Here is a 27,389-nt window from a genome sequence, read left to right on the forward strand (position 1 = left end):
CCCCCCACTCCAACAACACTCAGTTTGTTTCCTGCAATTAAGAATTCCTCATATCAATGAGATCATATGATACATGTCTTTCGGCAGAGAGAGAATCTTAAGCAGGCTCTATGCCTAACTTAGAGCCTGATTATGGGGCTGGATCTCACAACCCTGAGATCATGACCTGAGCTGAAATCAAGAGTCGGACGTTTACCTAACTGAGCCACCTAGGCGCCCCAAGGCTAATATTTTTAAGTCAAGTTTCAAAACTAGTTTTTCCTTAAAACTATAAGAAAAGCCATCATGAGCTAAATTTACATCCATAAATTAACTAAATAAGTCTTCATATTTCAAGAAATTGGTTTTTTGATTAAGTAACAATATGCTAAAACGTTCATATAAAAAAAAAAAGCTAAAGAAATATTTAAAAACAAGCCATAATCAAATTTCTTGAACACCTGAAAAATTAGGGTATAAATAAGAGGATCAGGTAATATTTGACAATTAAGAAAAAAAATCAAACTCATTTATGGTTTAAATTTATGTTACTGCTTGCAAACTACTACGGAAGAAGTTTTATTTTATAGTAGCTATTTAAAAAAAAAATCATTGGTCAAATTCTTATGATCATGTATGCTCTCAAAACTGGGAGGGGGAGACGAACCATGAGAGACTATGGACTCTGAGAAACAAACTGAGGGTTTTCGAGGGGAGGGGGTGGGGAGATGGGTTAGCCTGGTGATGGGTATTAAAGAGGGCACGTATTGAATGGAGCACTGGGTGTTATACGCAAACAATGAATCATGGAACACTACATCAAAAACTAATGATGTAATGTATGGTGATTAACATAACATAATAAAATAAAATTAAAAGAAAAGAATAAATGTCAAGCTACGTAAAAAAACAAAAAAAAACCTCATTTGGGTTGCTCCTTCAAGACATTTACAATTACTTTATTCTATTCTTATACAAATTGTAAAGTTTAAGAGAGATAGAGAAACTTGACTTACCACAAGGTTGGATATGAAAGTGGTTACAAAGAGTACAGAAAAGCCACACTGAAATTTAAGGCAGAAGAATACTAAGCCAAATTTAAACCAGAGGGCAAATTAACCATCGGTAGACATGAAACAGAACTGGACTTTGCCCAGAACTTTATCTCTATATTTATAAAAAGGAATTGGGAGTTATTTTACAGACAAAAATAAAGCTTTGCTTTTTATGTCTCACCTGAATGACTGGGAAAATATTTTCATAAGTAAAAGATTTATGGCCAGTGCTAACCATTTATACTGACATTTAAAAGCTATTTAAAACCTTCAGTTGCTAAAATTATACAAGCACAAAACACAGAGATTAAATGTTGATTTATATGATAATTTTGCTGAAGTAACATCTGAATAATGCAAACATTAAAAAAAATGGGTATCAAGTTAGTGATGTGCATCTATAAGGGTACTTCCTCCCTTATGATAGTCACAGATAATTCAATTAAGTCTATACATGACAGGTAATACTGAAAACATTCTTTCTAATCTGAAGGTATAGGATCAATCTAATTCTAGCTTCACTATAGTTTATTATAAGGAAATTTTAGAATTTTATTATTCTTACATGGTTTTTAAGTTCTCCACAGAAAGGTATACTATGAACCAGGAATTTTTTAAAACTATTATATAAGCCTCTGATTTAGAGCTTTAACAGAAAATTATTTATACTGAAGGAGGTGCAGACTGAGGACAGACAGAAGTAGTAGTATAATAAATTATATCCCTTGAATAAATAACAACTGATATATAAAAAGCCTTTAAGGCCAATATTTTCTATGATCCCTAACACAAACTTGTCTTATAATACAGGAACCGAATGCCAAAGGGATTTTACTTCTTTCCCAGTGCTACTTTTGTTTCTGGATAGTAATAAACTATAATGAGAGCAAGGAAGTAGTAAGAACCTTGGGAGGTACACTACGGGGAGGCAGGTATACATTACTAAGCATCTACAGTGTGCCTGGTACTTTTACATGTTCTAAGAACCCCAAGGAGTGGGTGTTACGGTCCCCACTGGTACATAAGATTGCTGAAGCTCAGGGAAATTAAAGAACTCACCTAGAGTCACATATCTGACTAATAAAAGTAGATTCTAAAGTCCATTTAAAAGTATAGTATGCCTCGTTTTCTAAACAATCATAATCACATCATCTATCTTGCAGTTGTGATTTTCACTGACTGCTGTGTCCACCCCCACCCCCCCCAAGAGACATCCTGAAAACAGATCTATATTGGATACAACTCCAGAAGGGGCATGCAGACATACACGAAAATGTGTAATTTTAGTGAAACACAGAAAGGCTACCCAGATGTATAAAAAATAAACTTGTGCAGCCATCTATGGAAATTTATTATCAAGGTGAATTAGCCTTGCTCAATAATATGATACAGCTAAAACTCATCATCATTGAAAACTACTTAAATACTTAATGATGATGCAGACTATCAGAAGTCAAAACACTTGAAATTGAAGAGATCTAGGACTACTTTAGCATGCAATACACTCAGTTTCACACGCAACACAGAATGACAGAGTGTAGTTTGTGTACTTTGGAATCAGATCTGGATTAATAACTTGGTTATAGCAATTACTGGTAGTACAAGGGAAGATGACTTTGGAAAGTTTCTCTAACCCTCAGTTTATTCATCTGCAAAGGAGGAAAATAAAAGTACCAAATTTACAGGGTTATGATTTAAGTAACATATATTAGTGGGGCGCCTGGGTAGCTCAGCTGGTTAAGCGTCTGCCTTCCGCTCAGGTCATGATCCCAGGGTCCTGGGATCGAGTCCCGCATTGGGCTCCCTGCTCATCGGGGAGTCTGCTTCTCCCTCTCCCTCTGCCCGCCCCCTGCTCCTGTTCTTGCATGCTTTCTCTCTCGAATGAATAAAAATCTTTTAAAAAAATTAAAAAAATAAAGCCCTGACTGGCACAACGTTGGTGCACAACAGATATTACTGCAATTCTCTAATTGATCTGGGCCTAAGTCTGATGTGCTCAAATCCATCAGGGGAAGCTGGGCCTTCTTGGCACTGTCAATGCTCCCTAGCCAAAGACCACCAGGAACATACCCATAGTGGGATGAGATGAGTTTAACACTCATTGCAGTGAAGCAGAGTGCTCGCTATGGGATAATGTGGGGTCTCTCTGAAAAGATTTTAGAGCTTACTGTAGATTTGGAGCTTTTGTTGAATGATTTTGGGGAGGTTCTAAGGAAGGAGGGGTTCACTCTAGATTGGCTACTGCCAGAAAACAGAGGCAATTCTCCAGGGAAGATAAACTCGGATAAGGATAAAGCTGCAGCTGGTAAAGAAGCAGTCACTCGCATCAGCTGGGAAAAGGAAATGTCTGGTATTTTGTGTGTGGCACAGTGACCCTGTTTTGTCTGTGCTGAGACATTATAAAATGTTCTTGTTTTGTCTCATTTTATCATGGTCTCAGTATAATCTTGTCTATTGGTGTTCTGAGAAATTGTTTATGTCCAGCTTCTAACAGTACTTGAGGCCTCAGCGTTAGATCAGTTCCTGGACATCCTGGGGCAACTTTTTTCTTTCTCAGTATGTTTTCAAAGTACCTAAGAGGCCAGATTCACTACGTGTGCTTAATAAGCTTCCTGGCTTAATAAAAACCTGAATTAATTTAAAAGTGAGTTGTACGTTGTAAGGATGCAATATTTCAGACAAATCACAACTACTGTTAATTCAGATGTTTGCTTCATTCACTATTCCGCTCAATAGCAATGGCAGTATAAAAACAACCTAATTTGGGCGCCTGGGTGGCTCAGTTGGTTGCGCGACTGCCTTCGGCTCAGGTCATGATCCTGGAGTCCTGGGATCGAGTCCCACATCGGGCTCCCTGCTCGGCAGGGAGCCTGCTTCTCCCTCTGACCCTCCTCCCTCTCATGTGCTCTCTCTCATTCTCTCTCAAATAAATAAATAAATAAAATCTTTAAAAAAAACAAAAAAAAACAAAAAAACAACCTAATTTTAATTTAAAGATATAAAGTCTAAGTGATTTTAAGGTCACTCTTGAATCAAGAGCCAAAGTATAAACTCCAATCAGTTCACTCTCCTCTATGAGATGTATTATTAAGCTTCATTAGTAAGTTTTCGCTCTTCCTCTGATGACTGGACTGGGTGGGCAAATTATTTTCTTTATGTTCTTTCTCAATTTCCATGGCCAAAACCAACCAACCAACCAACCAAAAAAAAAAAAAAAACCCATACATTTGTTTTATCATTGCTTAGCCAGACCTTAAAAAGAACTATACCTTCAATTTTGAAAATCCATACTATGCATAATTTTCTTTCTCAAATAATGTTATTTTCATGAGTATTAAAAAGATTTAATGGTCATTTATCTTAACAGTTTCAGAAGGAAAATGTTTTCCCAGTGTATTAGAATTACTATTTACCATCCTCATACCAAACTGGCATTTTAAGTTTATAATACTTAAGTAATTTTGAAAGGGTGGATCAGTGTTAAAAACTGGCTACACAATGGCTATCTATCATCTGTTTTAGAAAAGGTTTACTGCCACACCAAATTCCCCCTCACTCCGAATCTTTTGTAGTAGTCCCTGACAATTCATGCAAATGACTGTCACACAATCATAGTCTGCCTCAGTTTCAATGTTTTCCTACGGAAGGTATTACAAATTAAAATCATAATCTCAAGTAATACAGAATTTGTGATGAAATAAGGAAGGCTGGTACGGTGAGGTCAGTCCTGAATGACAGCAATGCCTTTACTACAGAGTACAAAGAAAAGCACTTGCACTAGCAGATGCTTCTGAACTGCCTTAGAGCAGGTTTGCATTCCCAGTCAAAGGGAGAACACTTGGCTAGAGTTTCTCATAACTGGAATATCAATGGCAATAGTAAACAGTGTTAAAAAGGCTGAGCTCATCAAGCCTCTAAGGAATCAAAGCAAATACCAGATGCTAAACTGTCTGTTCCTAAATGCCCTCATTAACACTTGAAGTATTTGAGGGGAAGAAAGTGGGAAATTTCATTCAAAAGTTCCGGGGCTTCACAAAAGCAGATAAGCTGAAAAAGCCATTAAAATAAATGAAATAAAATGACTGTATTCATTTATAATACCTTCAGATTTAGGGTTACTTAATACCATATATAATAAATTTATAGGTATAATGTATGTATGTGTGTGTATGCATTTGAGTGAATGTATAGGCATTGTGAGAAATAAAAATATATCCAGATATAAATGAAGATCAAGGATATTTATCATAAATATTTCAAGTGCTTTTTGTTAAGTTGATAGCTATAAAAGGCTTTCAAATTTTTATTAACAACTACAAAGATTCTCTAAAATTTAAAATATTATTTAAAAAAGGGGGGGGCGCCTGGGTGGCTCAGTTGGTTAAGCATCTGCCTTCAGCTCAGGTCATGATCCTGGGGTCCTTGGATGGAGGCCCGGTGTCAGGCTCCCTGCTTCTGCCTCTCCCTCTGCCATGCCCCCTGCTTGTGCTCTCTCAAATAAAATAAGTTAAAAAAAATTTTTTTAAATATGAAATAATAAAACACCTTTCTAAAAGTACTAGTACATTTTATCATAAATTAAATCACTTTGTTTCTAATACATAATCCTATAATTTTACATGAATATGGACCATAATGTGACATTTTTATTACTTCAGATGTATGCTATACTCATAACACTTATTGCAACACAAGTGAAAATAAATCAACAAATACCTCACAATTAGTTCTCATTCATTTTAAAGATATCATATGAATTATATACGTCCAGTATATTGATCTGAATAACAGAAAAAAAAACACTGGCTGAGCTTCTACTTCTATATACTTGTTAAAACTCTGTACTAGTCAGTAATGGCTAAAATTATAACACTGTCTGGATCATTTATAAAGAAAGTGATAAAGAGATAAGAGGAGTTTAGAAGAACATCCAGAAATATAAGATGAAGAAAACCTTAGCAACTGTGAGAGAAGCCTTTCCAGAATTTATCCATCTGCTTAGTAAATACTGTCTTAAGCATATTTCACAAAAATATAAATCCAATAAGATATGACAAATTAAAAGATGTTAGAGACATCTAGGTATGTTAGTGCCTTATGTGATGCCACAGGAGTGACATTTTCTTGGGAAAATATTTATTAGTAAATATTAGTAATCAGTAAAATAATTAGTAAAAAATTTTTTCTTTACCTCATTAGTAAAAAGGAGGCAGCACTAAGGATTCACTTTAGAGGATAAGGATAACAACAAATTGTTAAATTACAAAGTTGATATTTCTTTATTAAATCATATATAAAAACCATGTAATGCACATGGAGCACTACTGAATTAATCAACCTACTATAATAAATTATCCTTCAAGTTAAACTAATAATGGCATCTATACTTTTTTTCCAAAGTATTTAAATTCAAATGCCAATAAACTCCTCTACCACAATTTTAGGTCAACTCATGAAACTAATTCTGCAGAGTATATATGTTATAGTTAATTCTTGATTTCTGCCCCTTATTATTCTTCAAAGACAGGGAATTCAAATGTTAAGTCTTACCTGACCAGGTTCTGTTCCAGTAACAGTCAAGTCTTGGATGGATCTACGTCTTGGCTGTCCGTTGCCTTTTAAAAGATAAAAAAAAAAGTAGAATACTGAGATCTCTTCAGACAGACAACAAGGTTGTTACTGCTACAGTAGGAGGCCGGACTTTGTTCCTCCTTGGATCTACACAAAATGTTTGTGGGAAAAATAGTTAAGTCAGTTTATTGTTAAAAAAAAAAAAAGAAGAAGAAGAAGAAGAGAATGTTGTAAGGAAAGGAAGAGAAACAGCTGCAGAATTTTAACTCAAAAGTTGCTGGCCTACAGCAAAGTAGGTCCTACTCCTACCCCACATGAATAGCTGTTGAACTCTCTTGCACCATCTTCTGTCATGTATTTAAATAGATGAATATTTGTGGGCTGGGGCTGATGATGGCATCTATTTCAAGGGCCTTACGTTACAGTTTCTTCAGCAAGACAGCTAGCCAGCAGGTAGTATGACATGACTGCCTTTAACCAACAACAGTACCTTGTTCATTCAGGGCCTAAAAGGATGCTTAGGCTTAAATTTATTATTATAAATTTACACACTTACTTAATCCCATTAGTTTTTGTCAGAATCTAGTAAATTATTACTGGTGAACAACTATTTTAATTTCCTACTGAAGATGAATGACTCTCATTCCATTCTCAAATGTACAGCTTGCTGAAATGGGCTATTGTGTTAATCCTGCTTTAGGAACATCAATGCTAATAATAATTTAATCTAAAAATCAGTTTACAAAAAATTTCTATAAATATAAGCAAAACAGAATGAATTAAGCAGGAGTATCACTCAGTACTTTTATTTGGGCACAGAATTGGTTGTATGGTATCTTCTGAGAGATCAGCTGTCTAAAAGGAAACACCAAAATATTGTGAGAAACAGCTGATACAATACTCAAAATTCTTTTGACTCTGAAAGCTGTATTATATAATTTTTCAACTAGTAGGTAGCACTCAGAACATGCATTCTAACAGTTTTGGCCCGATTAGCAGACAATTCATTCTTAAAATTTTATATTTCTATAATCCTCAGATCTTATTTTAAACCAATCAGCAATATACCTTAGCATCTTAATCCATGTGACCCCATTATTATTTTGTATGTAAACTCAAAGGACCTTACAACAGAATAATGTTTAATGCAGTAATACGTGTAGTAAATATAAAAATTCAAGTTTATAGCCACACTCAAATTTATAAGACATCATCGCTTTTCTTCATTTTAAGCTATGTTTTAGAATTCTCTGCATAATTTTAGCTCAAATTTACTTCAAGTTTCATTTCATTCCAAGTTCCAACTTTTTTTTTTTTTTAAGATTTTATTTATTGGAGAGAGAGAGAGTGAGAGAGAGCACAAGCAGAGGGAGCAGAGGAAGGAGAAGCAGGCCCCCTGCTGAGCAGGGAGCCCAATGTGGGACTCGATCCCAGGACTCTGGGATCATGACGTGTGCTAAAGGCAGATGCTTAATGGACTGAGCCACCCAGGCGCCCCGCAAGTTCCAGCTTTTAGATACAAATTAAAATAACACAAATAACACACATTTGTTGAATCAGGCACACTAAGATACTTTTATGAAAATTTTTAACTATCGCTGTTTCCTGAGAACAAAAAGATCCCTACCACCATGACTAATAAGCAATTTTAGGCACACTTCATTCAACACAATCATTCTAAAATTAGCTTAGATGAGACAGGCTTATAAAAGTGTCTGGAATTCTCTTTTCAGATTAGCAACATTTGTGAATCTGGGGAACCACCCAGCACATGTGTCTAAAAATCATTACATCACCACTGCAATAACAACAAAAACACTAAAATCTAAGTGGGGTAGAAGGAAGGGGAATAAAAACTTTTAAGGAAGTAGGGTAAATAAGAGGTGACACAGTTAACAAATGCCATAAAATGAGAAATCTTCAAGCTACAACATGAATCAAAGCAAGCAATATTAGGCAATGCATTTTAATTAGCATAACCATGGCAGAAACCATCTGGCAAATAGTTTAGACAAAGCAAAAAAGGACTGCAATCAACAAATACTTGTTGCTCCAATATTAAGTTTTAAGTCATAATTTAGAAATGTGAATGTAAAAAAAAATAAAACTCCTATTATTGCAAATGAAAATTACTGGGTGTGTTCTCAGTAAATTCAGCTTGAGTCTGAACTTTTTTTGCAAGTGAATACTAATTTAGAAACTCACTTATTTTACATTTTTTCATGGTTCTTTGATATGTGCATACCTATACTACACATGGTAGTGTAAATGAAAAAAGTAGAATCAAGGGCCAATACGACGTCTACAGATGCCTGATCAAGGAATCTGAAACCTGCAAATGACGTCCTGAGTATTTCATTTTGTAATAAATTCTGGAGCTTTCAAAACTTACGATAGGGAGCAAGTGATATTTTTTAGAACAACTTCTCTAAGAGCAACAAAAGGAATATACTGTATCTCTAGCCCATCATAACCCCCCACATAGCCCCTTTCCCTCCAAAAAGAAAAGTATGGTTAAAATAGCAGCTTATAGGCCAATTCAATTGTTCTTACAATAATGTCACAAAAACAGAATTCATTTCTTCAAAAAGCTGCTCTTTTAAGTACAACTTATTTACTGAACTGGTATTTGAACAGAGTCCTTCCTAGTCACTCCTGTGGCTTTTCTTATTGGTTTAAGTAAGCTCATTTTTATTACTTATTTTTCTATTTTCCAAACTTCCTGAAGACTCTTTTCATGTAAAAATCAACACTACATTTTCCTAGAGACATCTCTTAACAAATATTGGAAAATTTGAGATTCATAAGTTTTGAATATTAAAATATTCATTAAAATAACATCAATGAATATTAATATATTATATAGAAATATTAATACAAATTATATAGAAAATAAAATATTATTAAAATATTCCTTAAAATAATATTTTTAATATAAAAAACTGGATATTAAAATTTTTAATATTAAAAATATTAAAAATTGTGTTTTCTTCATGTGTAAAATACGTAAGATTAAAAAAATTTGTACAGCACTATATACTGTAGTATTATATCACTGCTTCATAGTAAACTGTGCAATTTAAAAAATACATGTTCTCATTTAGGCTGCCACAAATTTCATATTCTTTTATTTATTTCAACAAATCCTACCTCATTCCTTAGAAGGCCCTTCAGGGTGAGTTTTTTTTTCCTCCTATCAAAGGAAAGTAATTATTATTGATGTTTTGTTTTCTAACAAACTAGCTTTCATTAGGTTAGAGTTCAGTTTTTTCGATTGCAAAATGTGATCTTGATAGGCTACGATATGTAAAGACTACTAAACATTCTCTTTAATGTTGGTTAGATGAACTTCCCTATTTAATTAGCCACAAATACAGAATTTTAGTAAGGTGAGGTGGCTACACACAGCAGAAACAGAAATATTTCAGCATAGCTCTCCTTGGGCCTCAGAGTCCCTAATTCAAAGGTTTATAGCTGCTAATGACACAATGTGTCCAAGGTAGGAACTTGCCAGATCTAGGAAAGTTTCCTTCTTATCTGTCTCTTCACACCAGCACTGCACTATTCAGGGGGAAAAACTGCACCAGTAATTTATGTACTTACAGTTAAAGTAATGTTTATAAATAGTATCTACTGGTTCTTGAACCAAATATAGTATTAAAAGGTTATATTCTTGTCCTGACAGGAGAAAGCCAAATAGTGCCCAAGTGTCTCTGAACAGTATTGCAGCCTCCAGCTGTCCAGCATTCTACAAAGCCCTCACTGCACTGCCCCCCCACCAGTCCAATCTGTTTGCCAATTACTTCAAGTATTTGAAACTTCGAAGGAGGAAAAGACTTAAATATGAGAAACTCAACTACCCATCTATTTTTGTTAAATATGCTTGGGCTCTCCCATACTCTACTTACTCTATTTAACTACTCATCATACTCTTGAAAACAACTAATATAGAGCTAAATGTGTCTGACTGAAATTAAAAGTGAATATTCATTAAATTTTTCTCAGTTAAGATATCTAACTGCAGCTGAAATCATAAGGACACCTGAAGTTTCTTTCAGCTTTAAGAACAGTATTACAAAATCGGAGGGGGAGATGAACCATGAGAGACGATGGACTCTGAGAGGCAAGCTGGGGGTTCTGGAGGGAGGGGGGTGATGGGATGGGTTAGCCTGGTGATGGGTATTGAAGAGGCCATGTTCTGCATGGAGCACTGGGTTTTGTACACAATGAATCATGGAACACTATATAAAAAACTAATGATGTAATGTATGGTGATTAACATAACAATAAAAAAAGAAAAAAAAAAGAACAATATTACAAACAAAAAATAGCAGTTAAATTCAGGCTCTTCAGGGACCTGGGCAAAAACATTTTATATGACTGACTATAAAACATTTGCATATTCAATCTTTATTATTTATTATATCCTTAAGAACTGTATGTAAGACGGAAAATCATCTTTGGTTAAAGCATTCTATGATTTTAAAATGCTATGCCATATTATTTTAGCCTTACAAAAGGTATACTAAAGCACCACTGTTCAAGGCTCTCAAATAGAAGCACATTAAGGCAATTTTTATCTACGGAATAAATGAGAATTTTCAAGTGTTTTAAATGAACTCAAGCATTATAATTTAGTCTGAACTAAGAAATTCAGAACTGAGTATAACAGCAAAAAAACTGTTTAAACATAAATATTCTATAAAACTTTGTAGGTTATTTTTTTAAAGATGTATTTATAATATAATTATGGTAGTCCTACAATATCAGTATTTGGAAAAATTTACTTTTGCAATATTTGGAAATATGTATCATTTTAGGATAGTAATCAATCTGGTCTAAACTGTGTGTAAGGAATTTCATTTTAGAAAGTAAGGAACTACAGAAGACTAATGTTTCCATTAAATCTTTTACAGGTGGTATATATGTATGTATTTGATAGTAGCTTTTCAGTGATTTCAAAATGCATTATTATTGCAGTTGATTTCCTTAAGTGCTGTAACTATTCACACAAGGACTCCAGAGCAGAACTGCTAATCTTTTTCGATTACTGAAACTAAAGCCATGAACAAAATCTGCATTAACTACTCAGTCTCTTACTCCATGCTTTAAACGGGAAAAGGCTGTTGCTCCTGTTTTGTTAATTTTTGACATTTTACCTGTTTATCTTTTATATTGGGATTTTTGAAAGAAATGTAAAATTTAGCTATTCTAACACCAGTAAATACTATCAGAATGTATTATATAGTTTCATAATTCATAATCCCTATTTCATTTGAGTATATGAGATGAAGATGGGGGAAAAAACAGAACCTTGGAAGCTTGGATATAACAAAACGAATGTGAGAAAGTCAAGAAAATCCAAGTAGAAGAACCAAATAAACAAAAATTCGTATTCTTATTAAAATCTTGGAGGAAAAAAATTAGTAAATTTAAAGCAATCTAATAATATGCCACTCATTCACCTTTTCTTTAAATAAAAGTAAAACAAATTAAAAGGAACTGGCTAAAAGGGAGAAATGATTATGCTTTTAAAACTTGGAAAATATTTAAGAAAGTCTATTTCCTCTTCTCAAAGTTCATTTCAATTTATCAGTTTATCATGTTCAATAAACAAATAGATTAGAAAATGGTAGGTCAAACAGTTTAAATCCTGAGCAAGAAACCTCTACATTTACATTTACTTTGCTTAGATCGAACCCTGTTACTTGACAGGGCCCTCTCCACAAATGAAGAATTAGCAAAATGTCATACTCTACTGGCAATCTGCTATTAACTACGTGTTGCTTTGTAATAAAAAGCCAGATTGATCTATAGCCACTCTTTGTGGGCAGTGAAAAGTAGAAGGGAGTCATCAGCAGCAAACTTTGCCAATACTTCTTCAGAGCCAGCGTCAATGTACAAGAGGTATAAAAAATTGTGTAGCTTGATCCATAGGAACTCCTGAGGTATTAAAGGGTCTATTTTTGCATGACTTGAGTGACTATTACATTAATGAATGTCATTGTAAGCCTTAGATTGCTTGCTCTTCCTCATCTGAATGATGGCAGAATATAAAACAGTGCAAAGAGCAAGCAAAAAACAAGACTTGAATTTGTCCACCTGTGACTAGATTAGGCATTTCAGTCATTTTACAATTTAAACAACTTGGTAAATTTTAAAAAATTCAAGCAAGACACACCTTCAAAAAGATATATTTGTACATTGCCAATAAGTACACATAAAAGTTTTGTGATGCTTAAAGGAACACTCTTTTTTATTACAAGAGGCAGTTCATTCCAAGAAGTACATTAAACCCAGTATACTGGACTTGGCCAAAGGAAAGTATTATTCAAAATACTTATTCATTACAGATAAGATAAAAAAAATTGCTATATTTAAAAAAATGCTTACAAATGGGATCCAATATTAATGAGTACCTGTTTGGGTATATCAAGAGGTTCTGTAATACCACAGAACTTGTGGGAAATGGGACTTTGAAGAAACAAATTCTAAAAGGTACTAAGAAATTTTGGGAATTAAGTATCATCTTCTTTTATAATTTAAAATGGCCATGTAAGACCATTTGAAATATTCTCAAAGTATGGGTTATATTTTTATATTTAATTTAATTTTTAAAAATACAACTTAAGAACACATTAATGTCTGGCTTTTATGTCCAGCTGTTGTTAATTTCAGTGCTTGTATTCTTTTATTAAAGAAAGCAAAACTGATTAGGTCAATGTCTGGATATCTGGGGGGGAAGTCATCAAGAATATTTAATAAAATGTGTTACTGAATACCATTTCTATTTGAATAGCATTGTTGCTCTGGCAATTAAGAGCAGACTTAAGGTTTCCTGACTCCAATAAGGACCCAGTGTCGAGAGGGTCTTCTGGCCAAAGAGCTCTCTTTAATGTGAACACTGAAGAGGAGCAAGGCAGAATTACTCTATCTTCTCTGACTCCAGCAAAAGAGGAGAAAATGGACGTGACTTGGAGTCAGATCTAGGTTGGGATCCTGGCTATGTGGCCTCTGGGAAAACCACTCAAAACCCATTAGATCTAAGTTCCTCATTCGTAAAATAGCCATAATTTTATCTGGTAACCCATTTATAAGACTGCTATAGAGGTCAATTAAGAATGTGTACTCTGAACTACTTTATAGGCCACACAAGAGCATCTAAGCAGGGTTTCTCAACATCGGTACTCTTGACATTTAAGGCTGGGTAATTCTTGGCTTTTGGAAGATTGTCTGGTACACTGTAGGATGTTTAGCAGCATCCCGGGCTCCTGCCCACCATATATGTGCCACCTGCCACTTGTGACAACCAAACTTGTTTCCAGATGTTGCCAAATATCCCCTGGAGGGCAAATTCATCCTGGTTGAGAACCATTAAGACTATTCTTTCTCTTTTCTCTCCCTCATTATTTTGTACAGTACTGGCTACAGCATTCAGTACATGTGTGTGTATGTGTTCTTAATGCTTACTCATAGACATGGATTAAGATTATACTGCCATTTGCCTAAATTCTCCTGATTCACTCAAACATTGAAAGTAATCACACTTAACAGTATGCATGTTTAAGTGTTCCCACTTCTTTAGTCAAAATATTATTCTCTTAAACACTGTACCTTTCAGCATGGAGGTAAAATGATCTCAAGTACTTTGTTAATTCTGTAAGCACGCCATGACTTAATAAATGAAATTACTATGTGAGAAATGGGTTAACTCTTTTCTCTGAACAGCAATAGTGATGATGTTATAGAATAAAGCACTTTGAAAGAATAAAAATTAATTACTTTAATATAAAATGGTTTTCTACAGATAAAATGCCTAAGAATTATATTATTTATGTTTTATGCATATTTATAATTTATACAGATTTTATATGTATCCTAGTTCCTGGCCATGGGAGGTAATAATAGTTTGTTCATTTAATAGGTACATATTTATTAAACACTATGTGTGAGGCACTGTCAGATAACTGCTGATACTGTCAACCGTAAGTAACAAAGACATGGTCTCTATTCTGTTTTCATTTTACTAGAGGAGAAAATGACCTCTAGGTATTCAACTACGATACAATACTATGCTAAAAGCACAATCACAGGCAGTGTATAGAGTGCTGAGGAATTTACCCAAATCACACCCATGAATGTGTGTGGGAAAAACTGTGTATTTCTTTTTGGGGAAGAGGTGGAGGAAAACCCAAAGCAGATGGAGAAATAAATGATAATTTTGATGACATATATTTACCGATAATGAAGGTCACATATGCCATTTAAGCTTCTGCCTAATATGGTGATTTAGAGTCATCTATGAAATTATTACTATAACAAATAAAAGGAATTTACCAATTAAGACTGAAGTACCATGTGTGAGTTAGGTATAAAAACATGTAATTTGCAAGAAGATTCTCTTGATAACATACAAGAATCAGAATTGACCATGATTCTTTGGCAAGATACCATGCAAAACAGCAAATCTCATTTAGTTTTGTTTCTATTTTCTAGTTAAGGCAAAATGGTATTTAGCAATTCTCTTTTTTCAACTTCAAATTTCACTTGCTACCAACAGAAAGAGGCTTGGAGAGGAAGCCTAGAGGGAACCCCAGAAGTAGAAACTAAGGAAGGAAAGGAGCCAAGGTCAACAAATATTTTTAAATAGTTGTTTCCTCTTTCTGCTGGGTGCAAATAAAGTCTTGGTTCAGCTCATCTGCTCACTTAAAAGCAGGGAGGAAGTTGGTAAAATTCTAGGCTAGTATTCTCCCTTCAGGGAAAAGGTTTACTTTGCCTTCTATTCTACCATCATTTTTGGAGATTTAAAGGTATCCTGTCAAGTCTGCTTCAGTATATATAAATGTATAGTTTTCAATCTGTCTTCCTAATCTCTGCATGCAAGGTATCTCTTTTTATGTCCTAAACAAATTGGAGCAAGAAGCATTTTATAAGTACCAGGGATCATTATTCCGGTCCCATAGCTATTAGACCAACTCAGGTGGTCTATGATACCTGATATGACGATCTCAGGGACATCCAGAATGTTGCCAAATGAAGCAGTTTTACGGTGGCCCCGTTTAGGCTTGGAATAGGCTGCAAAAACATATATATACAGTATACATGCAAACAACCACAAACAGTAACACAGAAAACGATTAACTACAAAAACAGAATACTTTTCAAATAGTTATGTTAATAATACTTCATGCAGAATGGCATGCAGAACTATCTAACTTTTCATCCATGCTTAGAAAAGGCATGATTTAGGAGAAAAATATCAATAAAGATGTCTTACATACTGGTTTTAATTAGCAGGAAAAAAAATAAAAAGGACAGAGACAAACAAAGCTGCAGGGTAATGAGGAAGCTAAATTTCAAACATGTTCAGAGAAACAATCTACCTAAGTGAAATCGCTGATAAGCAATGAAGGGCTAGGATGAAAGTGGGAAGGGAGAGAGGAGTTAAAACGAAATAAGCTGCCATATTTGTTTTAATCACACAAACACAGGAATATATGTTCAAATTAGGTGTTTCTTGAAGTGTGCTATAAATAAAATTTGTGATTATATGATAATTATTGAATCAAAGTGTGAAATGTATATGCTTTTTAAAATAAGTATTTACACATACTTCTATTAAACTGAATATTTACTGTAGTTTCCAAAGTTCAAGGTACATTTCCATTAAATGTGAACAGTATTAAAAGCTGGAGAATATGAGTTTTTCAAAGACAATTCATAAAAAAAATCTGAACTGTATAAAATTCAGTGATGTTCAATGGCATCTGTTCTACATTTAGAGAGGGTGGGATAATTTAATGTGTGGTTGTTTTTAACCTAGTGAAATATCACTTCTGTAAGGAATAATTATAAACCAGTACCTGACTAGAAAATTGACACTAGCAAAGATATAAAACTGTTATAACACCACTTCTTATTTTAGAGTAGTAATCATTATTTAGCACATCTAACTTGAATGATATCCTTGAAGTGGAAAGGTTCCCCAAGTGTGAAGATATGTCACTGTGTGCACTATTCATCTGCCACTACACTCAGACGCCCTCACTCCACAGGAAAACACTTGCGACTCAGAGACCAGGAGGGCTTGTTAGTGGCTGATGAGCTCCATTCAACTTGATCATTTATAAAGATCCATCTGTGTGGTACAAAGACTTCCAGTCCCCTGCCAATCTCTATTCTTCCCCTCTTTCTAGCAACAGAACCCTGACTTTACTCAGGACAGCAATGTCCCCAGATAAAAGATCACAGATCCTTTTTTCCCTTGCAGCCAGGTGTGGTCATTTGACCATATTACTATGGCCAAAGGCATCTATATGGAAGTTGTTAGGGGGAACTTCTGGTAAAGATCCTTGAAAGAGCTTGGGCATGGGCCCTTTGGCCTTCCCCTAATTTTCCTTTCTTGCTGCCTGGACTGTGGATGTGACAACTGCAATTATGATAGCTATTCTGGAGCACAAAGTTACCTTAAGGATGGAAGCCACACCACACAATAGGATTGTGACCCAGAAACAGAGGAGCTCAGTTGCCTAATGATCATAGAGCCTACCTTCAAATTTCTTTATGTGTGAACAAGAAAGCTTATGTGTTAAAGACACTGCTATTTTGAATATTCTGTTATAGCTAGCCGATTCTAGTGCTGATATAATCAGTGTTCATTAGTAGATGAAGACAAGTACAATATGTTGGTCCTCTGGAAAACTTCTGAAAAGAGCTCCACAAAAAATGAGAATTTCTATTTAGAAAAAAAGAAAAACAACAAATGAATGAGAAAAAAGACCTTAAAAAAAAAAAACAACAAAAAAACCCCAAACAAACCTGGTTAGCTAAGTTAAAAAATATATATACTAATATACATGAAAATACACATGTATACACATATATGGTTAAGAGACCAGAGGTAAATACACAAAATTGTTAAGTGTTTATCTCTTAAGTGGGACAATTATGGAAAACTGGTTTTTTTTGGTTGTTTCCATTTTCACATTTTCCATAAAAGAAATGTATTTACTTTTATAATTAGCTCCCCTCTACCCCTGGAAGAACTGGAAAGAAAACAAACCAGCATTACTAAGCTCAAACCTGGTTAGAAAGAAGGTTACATGTTCACTCAGGTAATAAAACATATACAATTGACCCTTGAACAATATGGGTTTCAATTGCGTGGGTCCAATTATATGTGATTTAAAAAAAAATACAGTATAGTACTGCAAATGTGTTTTCCTTATAATATTCTTTTTTTTTTTTTAAAGATTTTATTTATTTGAGAGAGAGACAGTATAAGCAGGGGGAGCAGCAGAGGGAGAGGGAGACGCGGACTCCCTGCTGAGCAGGGAGCCAGATGTGGGGCTGGATCCCAGGACCTGAGCCAAAGGCAGACACTTAACTGACTGAGCCACCCAGGTGCCCCTAGTTTCCTTACAATATTCTTAATAACATTTTCTTTTCTCTAGTTTACTTTATTTTAAGAATATGGTATATAATACATATAATATACAAAACATGTGTTAACTATTTGTTATTGGTAAGGCTTCATTCAGATCAACAGTAGTAGTTAAGTTCTGGGGGAGTCAAAAGTTACATATGGATTTTCTTTCTTTCTTTTTTTTTTTAAGATTTTCTTTATTTGAGACAAAGCGAGAGAAAGAGAGCAAGAGAGCATGAGGGTGGGGGGGAGGTGAGCAGAGGGAGAAGCAGGCTCTCCAATGAGCAGAGAGCCTGACACGGGGCTTGATCCCAGGACCCTGACATCATGACCTGAGCTGAAGGCAGACACTTAACTGACTGAGTCACCCAGGTGCCCCTGGATTGACTGATTGATGTTCTTTCTCTTTCCTTCCTTCCTCTTTCTTTTTTTCTTCCTTCCTTTCTTCTTTCTTTGATTTAATTTTTTTAGGTTTGACTTATTTATTTATTTAGAGAGAACAAGCCGGGGGAGGGGCAGAGAGAGAGGAGAGTGAGAATCTCAAGCAGATTCCCTGTCAGACGCACGACTGACTAAGCCAGCATGTGGATTTTCAACTGCATGGTGGGTTGATGCCCTGAACCCGGGCGATGTTCAAGGGTCAACTGTAATTGTTTTTGTGCTAACCAGTCCTTCTGTAATTAATCATTTTAAGAACTGAAAAAATGGAATTCAAATGCTGGCTTTTTCAAGATTGAATAAAATTACCATGATATTTTATATAACAATTAAAAGAACTAGCTACACCCAACTTAGCTATTTTTGCTACTGGAAGGAAGAGGGGCAGACAGTAAGGCCAAATCATATTTGGATCTAGAGTACGTTTTTCTGCTAATTTCAAAACAAAATATTTGCTATTATTTGAAGTCAGCACAAATTCTAGTAGAATCACTAAAAATCCTCTAAAACATTCTGGTTTTGGTAAAATTTCAATTTCCCACTTAAATTTTCAGTTCACGTTTGAGCTGAAAGAATTACATTTGATAAAAATATATTTTATGATCCAAATAATTTTACAAGTCATACCTGCTTTATTTATGGAACTGGAGAAAAACATACAAATTATTTGCTAGAAGCTTAGAAAGTATATTGTAAGCCTACTTCCTGCTTTAAAAAAATTTATGACATAAAAAACCTGACATTCCCACTACTGAAACAAAACTACTCTTTCCACTCCTCTTCAGATTTTTATTTCCTTTTTACCTGTGGTCGCAGCAATCCTGGCTTCTATTTCAGACATGTCAGCACTCATCCTCTTGCCCTCAGAGGTTGGGGGCAAGCTCTCCACACTGCTCCCACGGGAAGCTCCCAAGCTTAAACGTCCCGATTCACTCTGTTAAAATTACAGGTCAATTTGAATTACTGAAGCTCTTTAAATTGAAAAATCCTGGGCAGCCTAGGAGGAGGAAGATATCACCTGAGATTCTTAATGGATTCTGTTCTGAAAGAAAAGGGAAGTTTTAGGGAGAGGGAGCTGCAGCGGTAAGGGAGAGAAAGCTACAGACGCTGCCTTTAGGAAAGGGCAGTCACTGGAGTTGGGAGTTAAAGGCTACAATTATTAGTTAACCTAAATGCCTCAGGTAAGATGAATAAAATCACTTAAAATACTTTTAAATCAACAACAGCAAAAATATAATAAATCTGAACAATACGAAATGATAGACTTAGGACAAACTCCTTTAACTGGGTAATAGAACCAAGAAATAACCATTTTACTTTTTTTTTTAGCATTTTACATTTTTAATCATCAACATTAAAGTTAGGGAACATCACAGGGAAGGAGCTGCACTGTGGCAAAGGCAGCAATCATCAGGAGGGAAAATAATTTGGTGATAAACAGTAGGAAAATCTCATTTTATGTCTCTATTCTGTCTGCTTTAGGAACAAGATTCAGCACTTGTATAATGGAAGATGACAAATAATTTCAGTTAGTATAAAGTTATGACTACTAGTAAGGTCATCATATGATTTTACTTTTAGTAACAAAACAAACCTGTTGCTTTGCCTGATTTTTCAACAATTTTGATTCTAAGCGTTTAATAGTATCATTTGTGGCAGGAACTTGCTCCATATTAGTGTCACTTTTATTACTGGTATTTGTAGAAGCGATGTCCATGAACGAGCCTAGGAAAGCAGAAATATTTATGATTACAGGTTGGGAATAATACAGATGCTTCATTCAATAATATGTAACTTAAATTCTTTCCGAAACTAACAAGACATGAATAGAAACAAAATAAGACTTTTTGAGCCAATGAAGATATCCAAACTCATTTTAAATGAAATTTAAGGATAGTACAAAAAGGGAACCAAAATGTTTAGTCTCCGAATAGTCAAGGATGACTAAGGTTTTCAGCCTCAGCTAGTAAATCACAGTTTAGGGAATAAATCCTTAATTAAGATGAGGAAGACCATGGGAGAATTAAGTTTGAGGGGAATGTCAGGAGCTTAGTTTTTGGAAAATAGTAAGTTTGAGTTCCTATTAGATATCAAGTAAGTAGCTGGATACAGGAGTAAGAGGTTCAGGTCAGGTGTGAGCAAAGTATCAGCAAATAGAAGTATACAGAGTTATGATATTAGATAAGATTACTGAGGAAATGAATGTAGAGAGATAAGCAAAAGAGCCTTAATGACTGAGCCCTAAGCATGCTGACATGAATAGGTTGGGAAGATAAAAAAAATTACCAGCAAAGGAAACTATCAGAGAAAGTGGCCAGAGATAGAAGATGGAAACCCAGGCTAGTATGGTATCCTAGAGACCAACTAAAGAAAGTGCTACATATAAAAAGAAAGTAATGAACTGTGTCAAATGTTACTGAAAGCCAAAAAAGATGATAACTAGGGGCGCTTTGGTGGCGCAGCTGGTGAAGCGTCCGACAAGATCTTTGTTTTGGCTCAGGTCATGATCTCAGGGTCATGAGATCGAGCCCCAAGTCAGGCTCTGTGCTCATCAGGGAGTCTGCTTAAGATTCTTTTTCTGTCTCCCTCTGCCCCCCTGCCCTGCCCTACTTGTGCATGCTCTCCCTCCCTTCCTCTCAAATAAATAAATCTTAAAAATAATGAGAACTGAAAATCATTTCAATTTAGTCATGTGGAGACAACTGGTGACCTTGACAAGAGCAATGCTGGAGTAGTGGTATAATAAAAGCCTGAATGGACTGGGCACTAGAAAGAATGAGGAAGAGAGAAGCTAAGAGGATGCAAATACAGACTATATATACCCTGGGAATGATTCCAATAGAAAGGCTGATGATGCAAGAGACTGAGGGAAGAACTGCTGGGAAGAGCAGGTGGGATACAGTGCACAAGGAGACAAACTTGTCTCTGGTGAGGAGCATGGAGAGCTCAGCCATAGTAACAGAAAAGAATGGAGAGCAGATGGGCACAGATACAGGTAGATGGGCAGATGGAGTAGGGGAGCTTCTGGAAGCTATCTTCTGATCGCTCCAATTTTTCTAAGAAATAGGCAAATAGGATCAGCGGAAAGTGAGGAGTGAAGAGATATTTGAAGTTTGAGGAGAGAGGCTAAAGTATAAAATTAAGTCATCTAGGAGAGAGGAGACAGACTAAACTATAGTACAACCATCCAGCATCACTAAATCACTAAGGCATTTGAAGAGAGTAAACATGTGTTGTTTCCAGCCACATTCAGCTGCACTGGTACAGGCAAGGGCAAGCCAAGTGTCAGATTTAACCACTTGTGGTTTAGCCAAATAAGTCTAAGACAAGAAATTATAATAACTACCTGGAATTAAATGAAGGGAGGATGAAAGCAAAGATCTGAGAACTGTGGCTCAGTGAAAAGATGGAAGGATCAAAGGCCTGAAGGTCACCGTACTTAAACAGTTTGGAGGTGGTGGTAGAAACAAATAATGGAGAAGTTCACTTTAGAATTCAGAGCAACTTAAAGATTTTCAGTAAAAATAGAATTTGGGAGTAACTATTAAATCAGCTTAAAATAAATGTAATTATTTTTGAGGTGGGGGAAACAGATGAGCAAAAATATTTGTCAGTAAAAATAAAATTTTCAGTACCAGATAAATATATGTGTACATATACAGGTACACATGTACCTTTTAGTTGTAATTAAATTAATAATGAATGCTTAAAATGCCATATATTTTGAAAAGCACAATTTTTCTTAGAGACTTATTTCTGCTTTTTGATGACCACAAACTACAGATTCCACTACTACTCTGTATTTATTTATTTATTTTTTTAAAGATTTTATTTATTTATTTGACAGAGAGAGACACAGTGAGAGAGGGAACACAAGCAAGGGGGGGATGGAGAGGGAGAAGCAGGCTTCCCGCCGAGCAGGGAGCCCGATGCGGGGCTCGATCCCAGGACCCTGGGACCATGACCTGAGCCGAAGGCAGTTGCTTAATGACTGAGCCACCCAGGCGCCCTACTACTCTGTATTTAGAAAACTAATGAACTTTGAACTAAAAATAAGAGTTCTTAAATAAGAGTTTCTATAGACTCTTCTACAAAGACCAAAAAGTAGAGTGTTCATGATGAAGAAATATGCTGTTTTTTACATTTACAATGATTCCTAATATTATGTGATCTACCCGTATCTGTGTAAAAAACGATTTTATTTTTCAAATAAAGAATGACATTCCCAGGGCGCCTGGGTGGCTCAGTCGGTTAAGCGTCTGCCTTTGGCTCAGGTCATGATCCCAGGGTCCTGGGATCGAGTCCCGCATCGGGCTCCCTGCTCAGCAGGGAGTCTGCTTCTCCCTCTCCCTCTGCCTCTCCCCCTGCTTGTTCTCTGTCTCTCTGGCAAATGAATAAATAAAATCTTTAAAAAAAAAAAAAGAATGACATTCTCAGCAATACAATATCCCATATCTTTTTATATTTAACTATGCAAGAATTCTAAGACTTGGAAGCAGGTCTTTAGTAACTCTTTAATCTGGGTACCTTCATGAAGAATGATGCACCTGGAAACCCAAATTGCAGTCAATCATACGAAATAAAGAAATTAAAATGCAAATGGAGACATCATTCATTGCCTCTTGATTATAATTTCATGGGAAAAGACACACAAAAAATTAGGGTTATTACTCTTCCAATCTACCCACTTACCTGTACTGGTAGCAGAGTTGCTCTGTCCTTCATCTGAATACTGACAAGGATACTGTAATGGCTCATCTGCTCCTGGAAAGTACTATATATGAAAAAGGAAATCACAATTTAAAATTTCTTTAATACAAAATAAATCCTGCAAGAATTAACTTGAAGAATACACATTATTTACTTGTCCTGGGATGTGAAAGTAGCAGAGATGGTGCTTTATTTTCCCTAAGGCATATACTGAATTTACAGATGGCTAAACTCAGTATATGCCTTAAGTTTTTTTTTAATTCTATTATGTTAATCACCATACATCATTAGTTTCTGATGTAGTGTTCCGTGATTCATTGTTTGCGTATAACACCCAGTGCTCCATTCAGTACGTGCCCTCTTTAATACCCATCACCGGGCTAACCCAACCCCCCACCCCCCTCCCCTCTAGAACCCTCAGTTTGTTTCTTAGAGTCCATAGTCTCTCATGGTTCGTCTCCCCCTCCTATTCTCCCCACCTTCATTTTTCCTTTCCTACTATCTTTTTTTTTTTTTTTTTTTAACATACAATGTATTATTTGTTTCAGAGGTACAGGTCTGTGTGATTCATCAGTCTTACACAATTCACAGATGCCTTAAGTTTTTGATTTTACAAAGATGATGATAATGTGCTACTCTTAAATTTCAACTGTGATCAATGCTGTGTATGTACTTAAGTATCTATTTTACACAGAGCCTAGATAGTCCTCAAGAAAACAGCTTTATTTTTCTAGAGGATCAAATATAATAGTATTCCTTGTAATTATGTAAAATGGATTTATGTTCTCATAGCACTGATACAAACTTCCAAATTGCAGAAATTATTGTCAGTCTGACAACTGAGCCTGGTATGCCATAGAATAATTGTTAGAACCAATATTTTGAATATCAAAGATAGATTATGGCTGTTCCTCTATAAAACGGAGATACAATATTGGAAACTTTTGCTGGACAAAAATTAGAATTTAGGGAAAAAAATAAAGGATTTCTTTTCAAATCAGACAAAGCACATATAAGTATAATTATAATTTGAACAATTTATATATCCCAATGTTTTAGGGTATCTCACTATGGAGACTAAGTTGTTTTCTTATGGGCACATCTTTAGGGCCTAGGATTCTAAATATAGCTGGTACCCACATATGATGGTAAGTTTTAATCAGATTAGTTCAATCTTGGTTTCCCTAAGTAATTTTCAATAGAATAAACAAATCTTTGGCCATTTAGGAAGTCTATATTTAAGGAGACTGAAAGGTTCTTCTACTGAGCAAAACTGTTCTACTGTTCTAAAGTTCATGCACTTTCATAAGTATGTGAACTTTTAAAGTCAAAGTACCACTTGGGAGATTTTGTTAATGCACCAAAAACTAGAAGCCTAAAATTAACATAACAAAAAAATTTAAAAAAATTATTCAAATAATTCTAAAAGTGTTTGTTTATAGACTAAGAAATTTTGATAATCATTTGAAAGGGTTTTTCTAAATTAAAAAATTCTATCTATAAATCCTAGAAGTTTAACTTTTTAATGGTAAATAAAAAGCTAAAAATATGCAGTGAAACAACAGAAGGTAAAAATCATTAAATAAACGTGTCTGGGAATACAACCATTCTATTGCCTTGCATAAATGACTGCCTAATGAAGATCTGTACTCAAGAAAATTTAAAATTTAGTTTGGCAAGTATTAGAGTCAGAAAATACCTAAGTCCTGTATAAAGACATCTAATTTAGCTTCTCTCACATTACAGATGGGGCAACAGGCTCCAAAACACATCTGTCCACTAAGTTAAGCAGGAGGAAAAAGCAAGTTCAGAAACCTTGTCTAGCTATCTTTCCATTCTAAAGAACTAGATTTTACCCCCCAAAATAACGTTTCCTCCTCTGATTATGAGTAATAAATGCCCACTCTAATTAGGACAACACAGAAAAGTATAAAGCAAAAAATAGCAATAATGTCTTTTCACTTTAAAACCCCATTCAAACTCAGTATATATCAAATTCCCCTAAATCCAAAGCCCCTCAAAAGAAGGATTATACCCGCATCAAGTGAGTCATTATTTTCACAATTTCCTCCATTGAAGGGCGCTGAGAAGGATCTTTAGACCAACAACGAGTCATCAGGCTCTCAATGGGCTTAGGTAAATTTTTGATCAGTGGTGGTCGAGTACCTATAATTGAAAATTAGAGGAGGGGGGGAAAGAATGTATTTACCCAAAGAATGGTGTAAGCTTTTTATATGTATTTCCAATACAGTATTTATTTTATAGATCTTGTAATTTAAGATTTATTTTGGAATAATAAAAGTACTTTTTTTTGGTCTATTAGGTTTACATTACATTTTCATAAAGGGGATGGTTACACCTTTTGCGAAGTCAAATTAAAATTTTTATATTCATTATAGTAAAAATAAGACTGAGAAATAGTATCTCATTTGTTCTAAACATTGTTCTTTTAACAAATAATAATGGCTTAGTGGGTGCTTTATTAAGTAAAATAAAATGATGGTCTGAGGTAATCTTACTTGAACTAGATTTTCAGATTCACTGTAAAAATTTCAAATGTATTTGAAGAATCACCTTCCATATTGGAAAAGTCACCAACTATGGTGTTATACTCACTGACCTCTAAATGACTCTTTTGTCAATGGCAGACCTTTTTGGCTGCTGTGAATCCATCACTTCCCCAACTGAAAACTGTCAACTTTTGTGTAATTAACAAGACTAATATAGTGAGGTCCCTAACTTAAAGAAAGCCTCAAATATAATGAAATCTTTGTAATTCTACCAACTAACAAGTTAGTTCTTTTATTTTGTACTTCACTAACAGTCGATTATTTACTGACAATTGACAGAAAAACAAAACACACTGTCTTAGTCAATGCTCTAGCATTCTCTACAATGACATTAAAGGTAGTAAAATGAAAGGTAGTACAGGAAACAAACAAAAAAAACCACTTAGGATTACTCAGATGATGGGACTGTTTGACAAGTCTATGAATCACCTAGTTAGGCAGGTATTTGTATGATCTGTGGAATAGTGTATTAAAATGCCATAATCAGAATGATTATAACCAACTGATAGAAATTAAATAATAGAGAATGATATAAAAATTAGGAAGGTTAAGCAATTTCCCTCCATGAAGAGTTTATTTTCCCAAATCAAATGTGAAATAACTTGATTAATGAAGAACATGTATTCTAACATCCTGAGTGGTTAGAAACATACAACTACATGTTTAAAAGAAGCAGGAGGGATAAAGGACATTCAGTTCGTAAGTCAATATAACTTAAAAATATGGACACTGGGAGTCAGAAAGACCTGGATGGGAATCCCAGCAATACCACTTACTAATCTGATGACCTTGGACAACTTCCTTTCCCTCTCTAAGTCTCGGTTTCTGTAAAATTGTTAAATGAAGCAACAACAGTATACCCCTTATAAGGATGAATGAAAAGATAAAAAGAAAGCATATGTGAAGCACTCTGTGTTTTGCCTTTATAAATAGCTGAACTAACAATTCTTCTTATTATTTGCTCCCTCAGGAGAAAAGGCTATACCTCCTCAATTAACCTTAAGAACCTTGAGAAAGATTTTATTTATTTATTTTTTAAATTTTATTTTCTCCACGGAGTCCAATCTGAGGCTTCTCTATCCCCTAGAGAAAGCCAACCTAGGTAGTTGGCTCTGGCTGTCTACTGATGGCCTTTCCCTAACTAGCAGGATCAGCAGACCTCCTCAGCCTTGGGCAAACGACAGGACCACTCTCAGCCCTGCCCTACCTGATTTTGGGGGCGAGGGGGGAGGGTAGGTGATTGATGACAGCAAAGTATTCTGGTAACAAAGAACTGGACATTTTAATGTTAGGGATAAATGGTCTTGTTTAAGGTAGATACAATTGTCCAGACAGAAAATACAGAAAATATATTAAAGAAAAATTTCTTTTTACGAACCGTTATGAACAGCCCACATAATACGGAAAGCTGGGCCACCAATCTCATCAAAGGGTTTCCGACGTGTTATTACTTCCCAAAGGATAATACCCCAGCTGAAGACATCACATTTTTCACTGTAATTGCTACCTAGAGAAAAAGGTGGTATAATTTTAAGATTCTTTTCCACATGAATTACAGGAACAAATGCCTATATAAATTTTTAAGAATGAGCACTGTGTATAAAAACAGGAAGATACAGCATGTAGAGCTGAGAAATTACT

At 35.0% G+C, this 27,389-nt stretch overlaps 1 protein-coding gene and 1 long non-coding RNA gene across 3 annotated transcripts in view; both read right to left on the reverse strand.

The window, feature by feature from the left end:
• Positions 1 to 6,401: 6,401 nt before the first annotated feature.
• Positions 6,402 to 27,389, reverse strand: part of LOC102741918 (mitogen-activated protein kinase kinase kinase 7) — a 51,521-nt gene continuing 30,533 nt past the window's right edge. Inside the window, exons 7-13 of one of the 2 annotated variants that reach the window (XM_081828669.1) lie at positions 27,127 to 27,255; positions 25,214 to 25,344; positions 23,161 to 23,242; positions 20,063 to 20,193; positions 19,273 to 19,402; positions 15,600 to 15,680; positions 6,402 to 6,649 (exon numbers count right to left, since the gene is read on the reverse strand). In XM_081828669.1, coding sequence (XP_081684795.1) covers positions 6,567 to 6,649; positions 15,600 to 15,680; positions 19,273 to 19,402; positions 20,063 to 20,193; positions 23,161 to 23,242; positions 25,214 to 25,344; positions 27,127 to 27,255 — 767 coding nt within the window. In that variant the 3' untranslated portion in view covers positions 6,402 to 6,566. The remainder of the gene's footprint in view (positions 6,650 to 15,599; positions 15,681 to 19,272; positions 19,403 to 20,062; positions 20,194 to 23,160; positions 23,243 to 25,213; positions 25,345 to 27,126; positions 27,256 to 27,389) is intronic. The other variant, XM_081828670.1, reaches the window with a different exon arrangement.
• On the reverse strand, positions 11,337 to 15,589 carry LOC145723058 (uncharacterized). Its single transcript, XR_014147808.1, has 2 exons — positions 14,281 to 15,589; positions 11,337 to 14,243 (listed from the first exon to the last, which is right to left on the reverse strand). It is a non-coding gene; the product is annotated as an uncharacterized LOC145723058 (long non-coding RNA).

The sequence above is a fragment of the Leptonychotes weddellii genome, chromosome 8 (assembly GCF_054177405.1).
Source record: "Leptonychotes weddellii isolate Sample4059 chromosome 8, ASM5417740v2, whole genome shotgun sequence".
In the NCBI taxonomy this organism is placed as follows: Eukaryota; Metazoa; Chordata; class Mammalia; order Carnivora; family Phocidae; genus Leptonychotes; species Leptonychotes weddellii.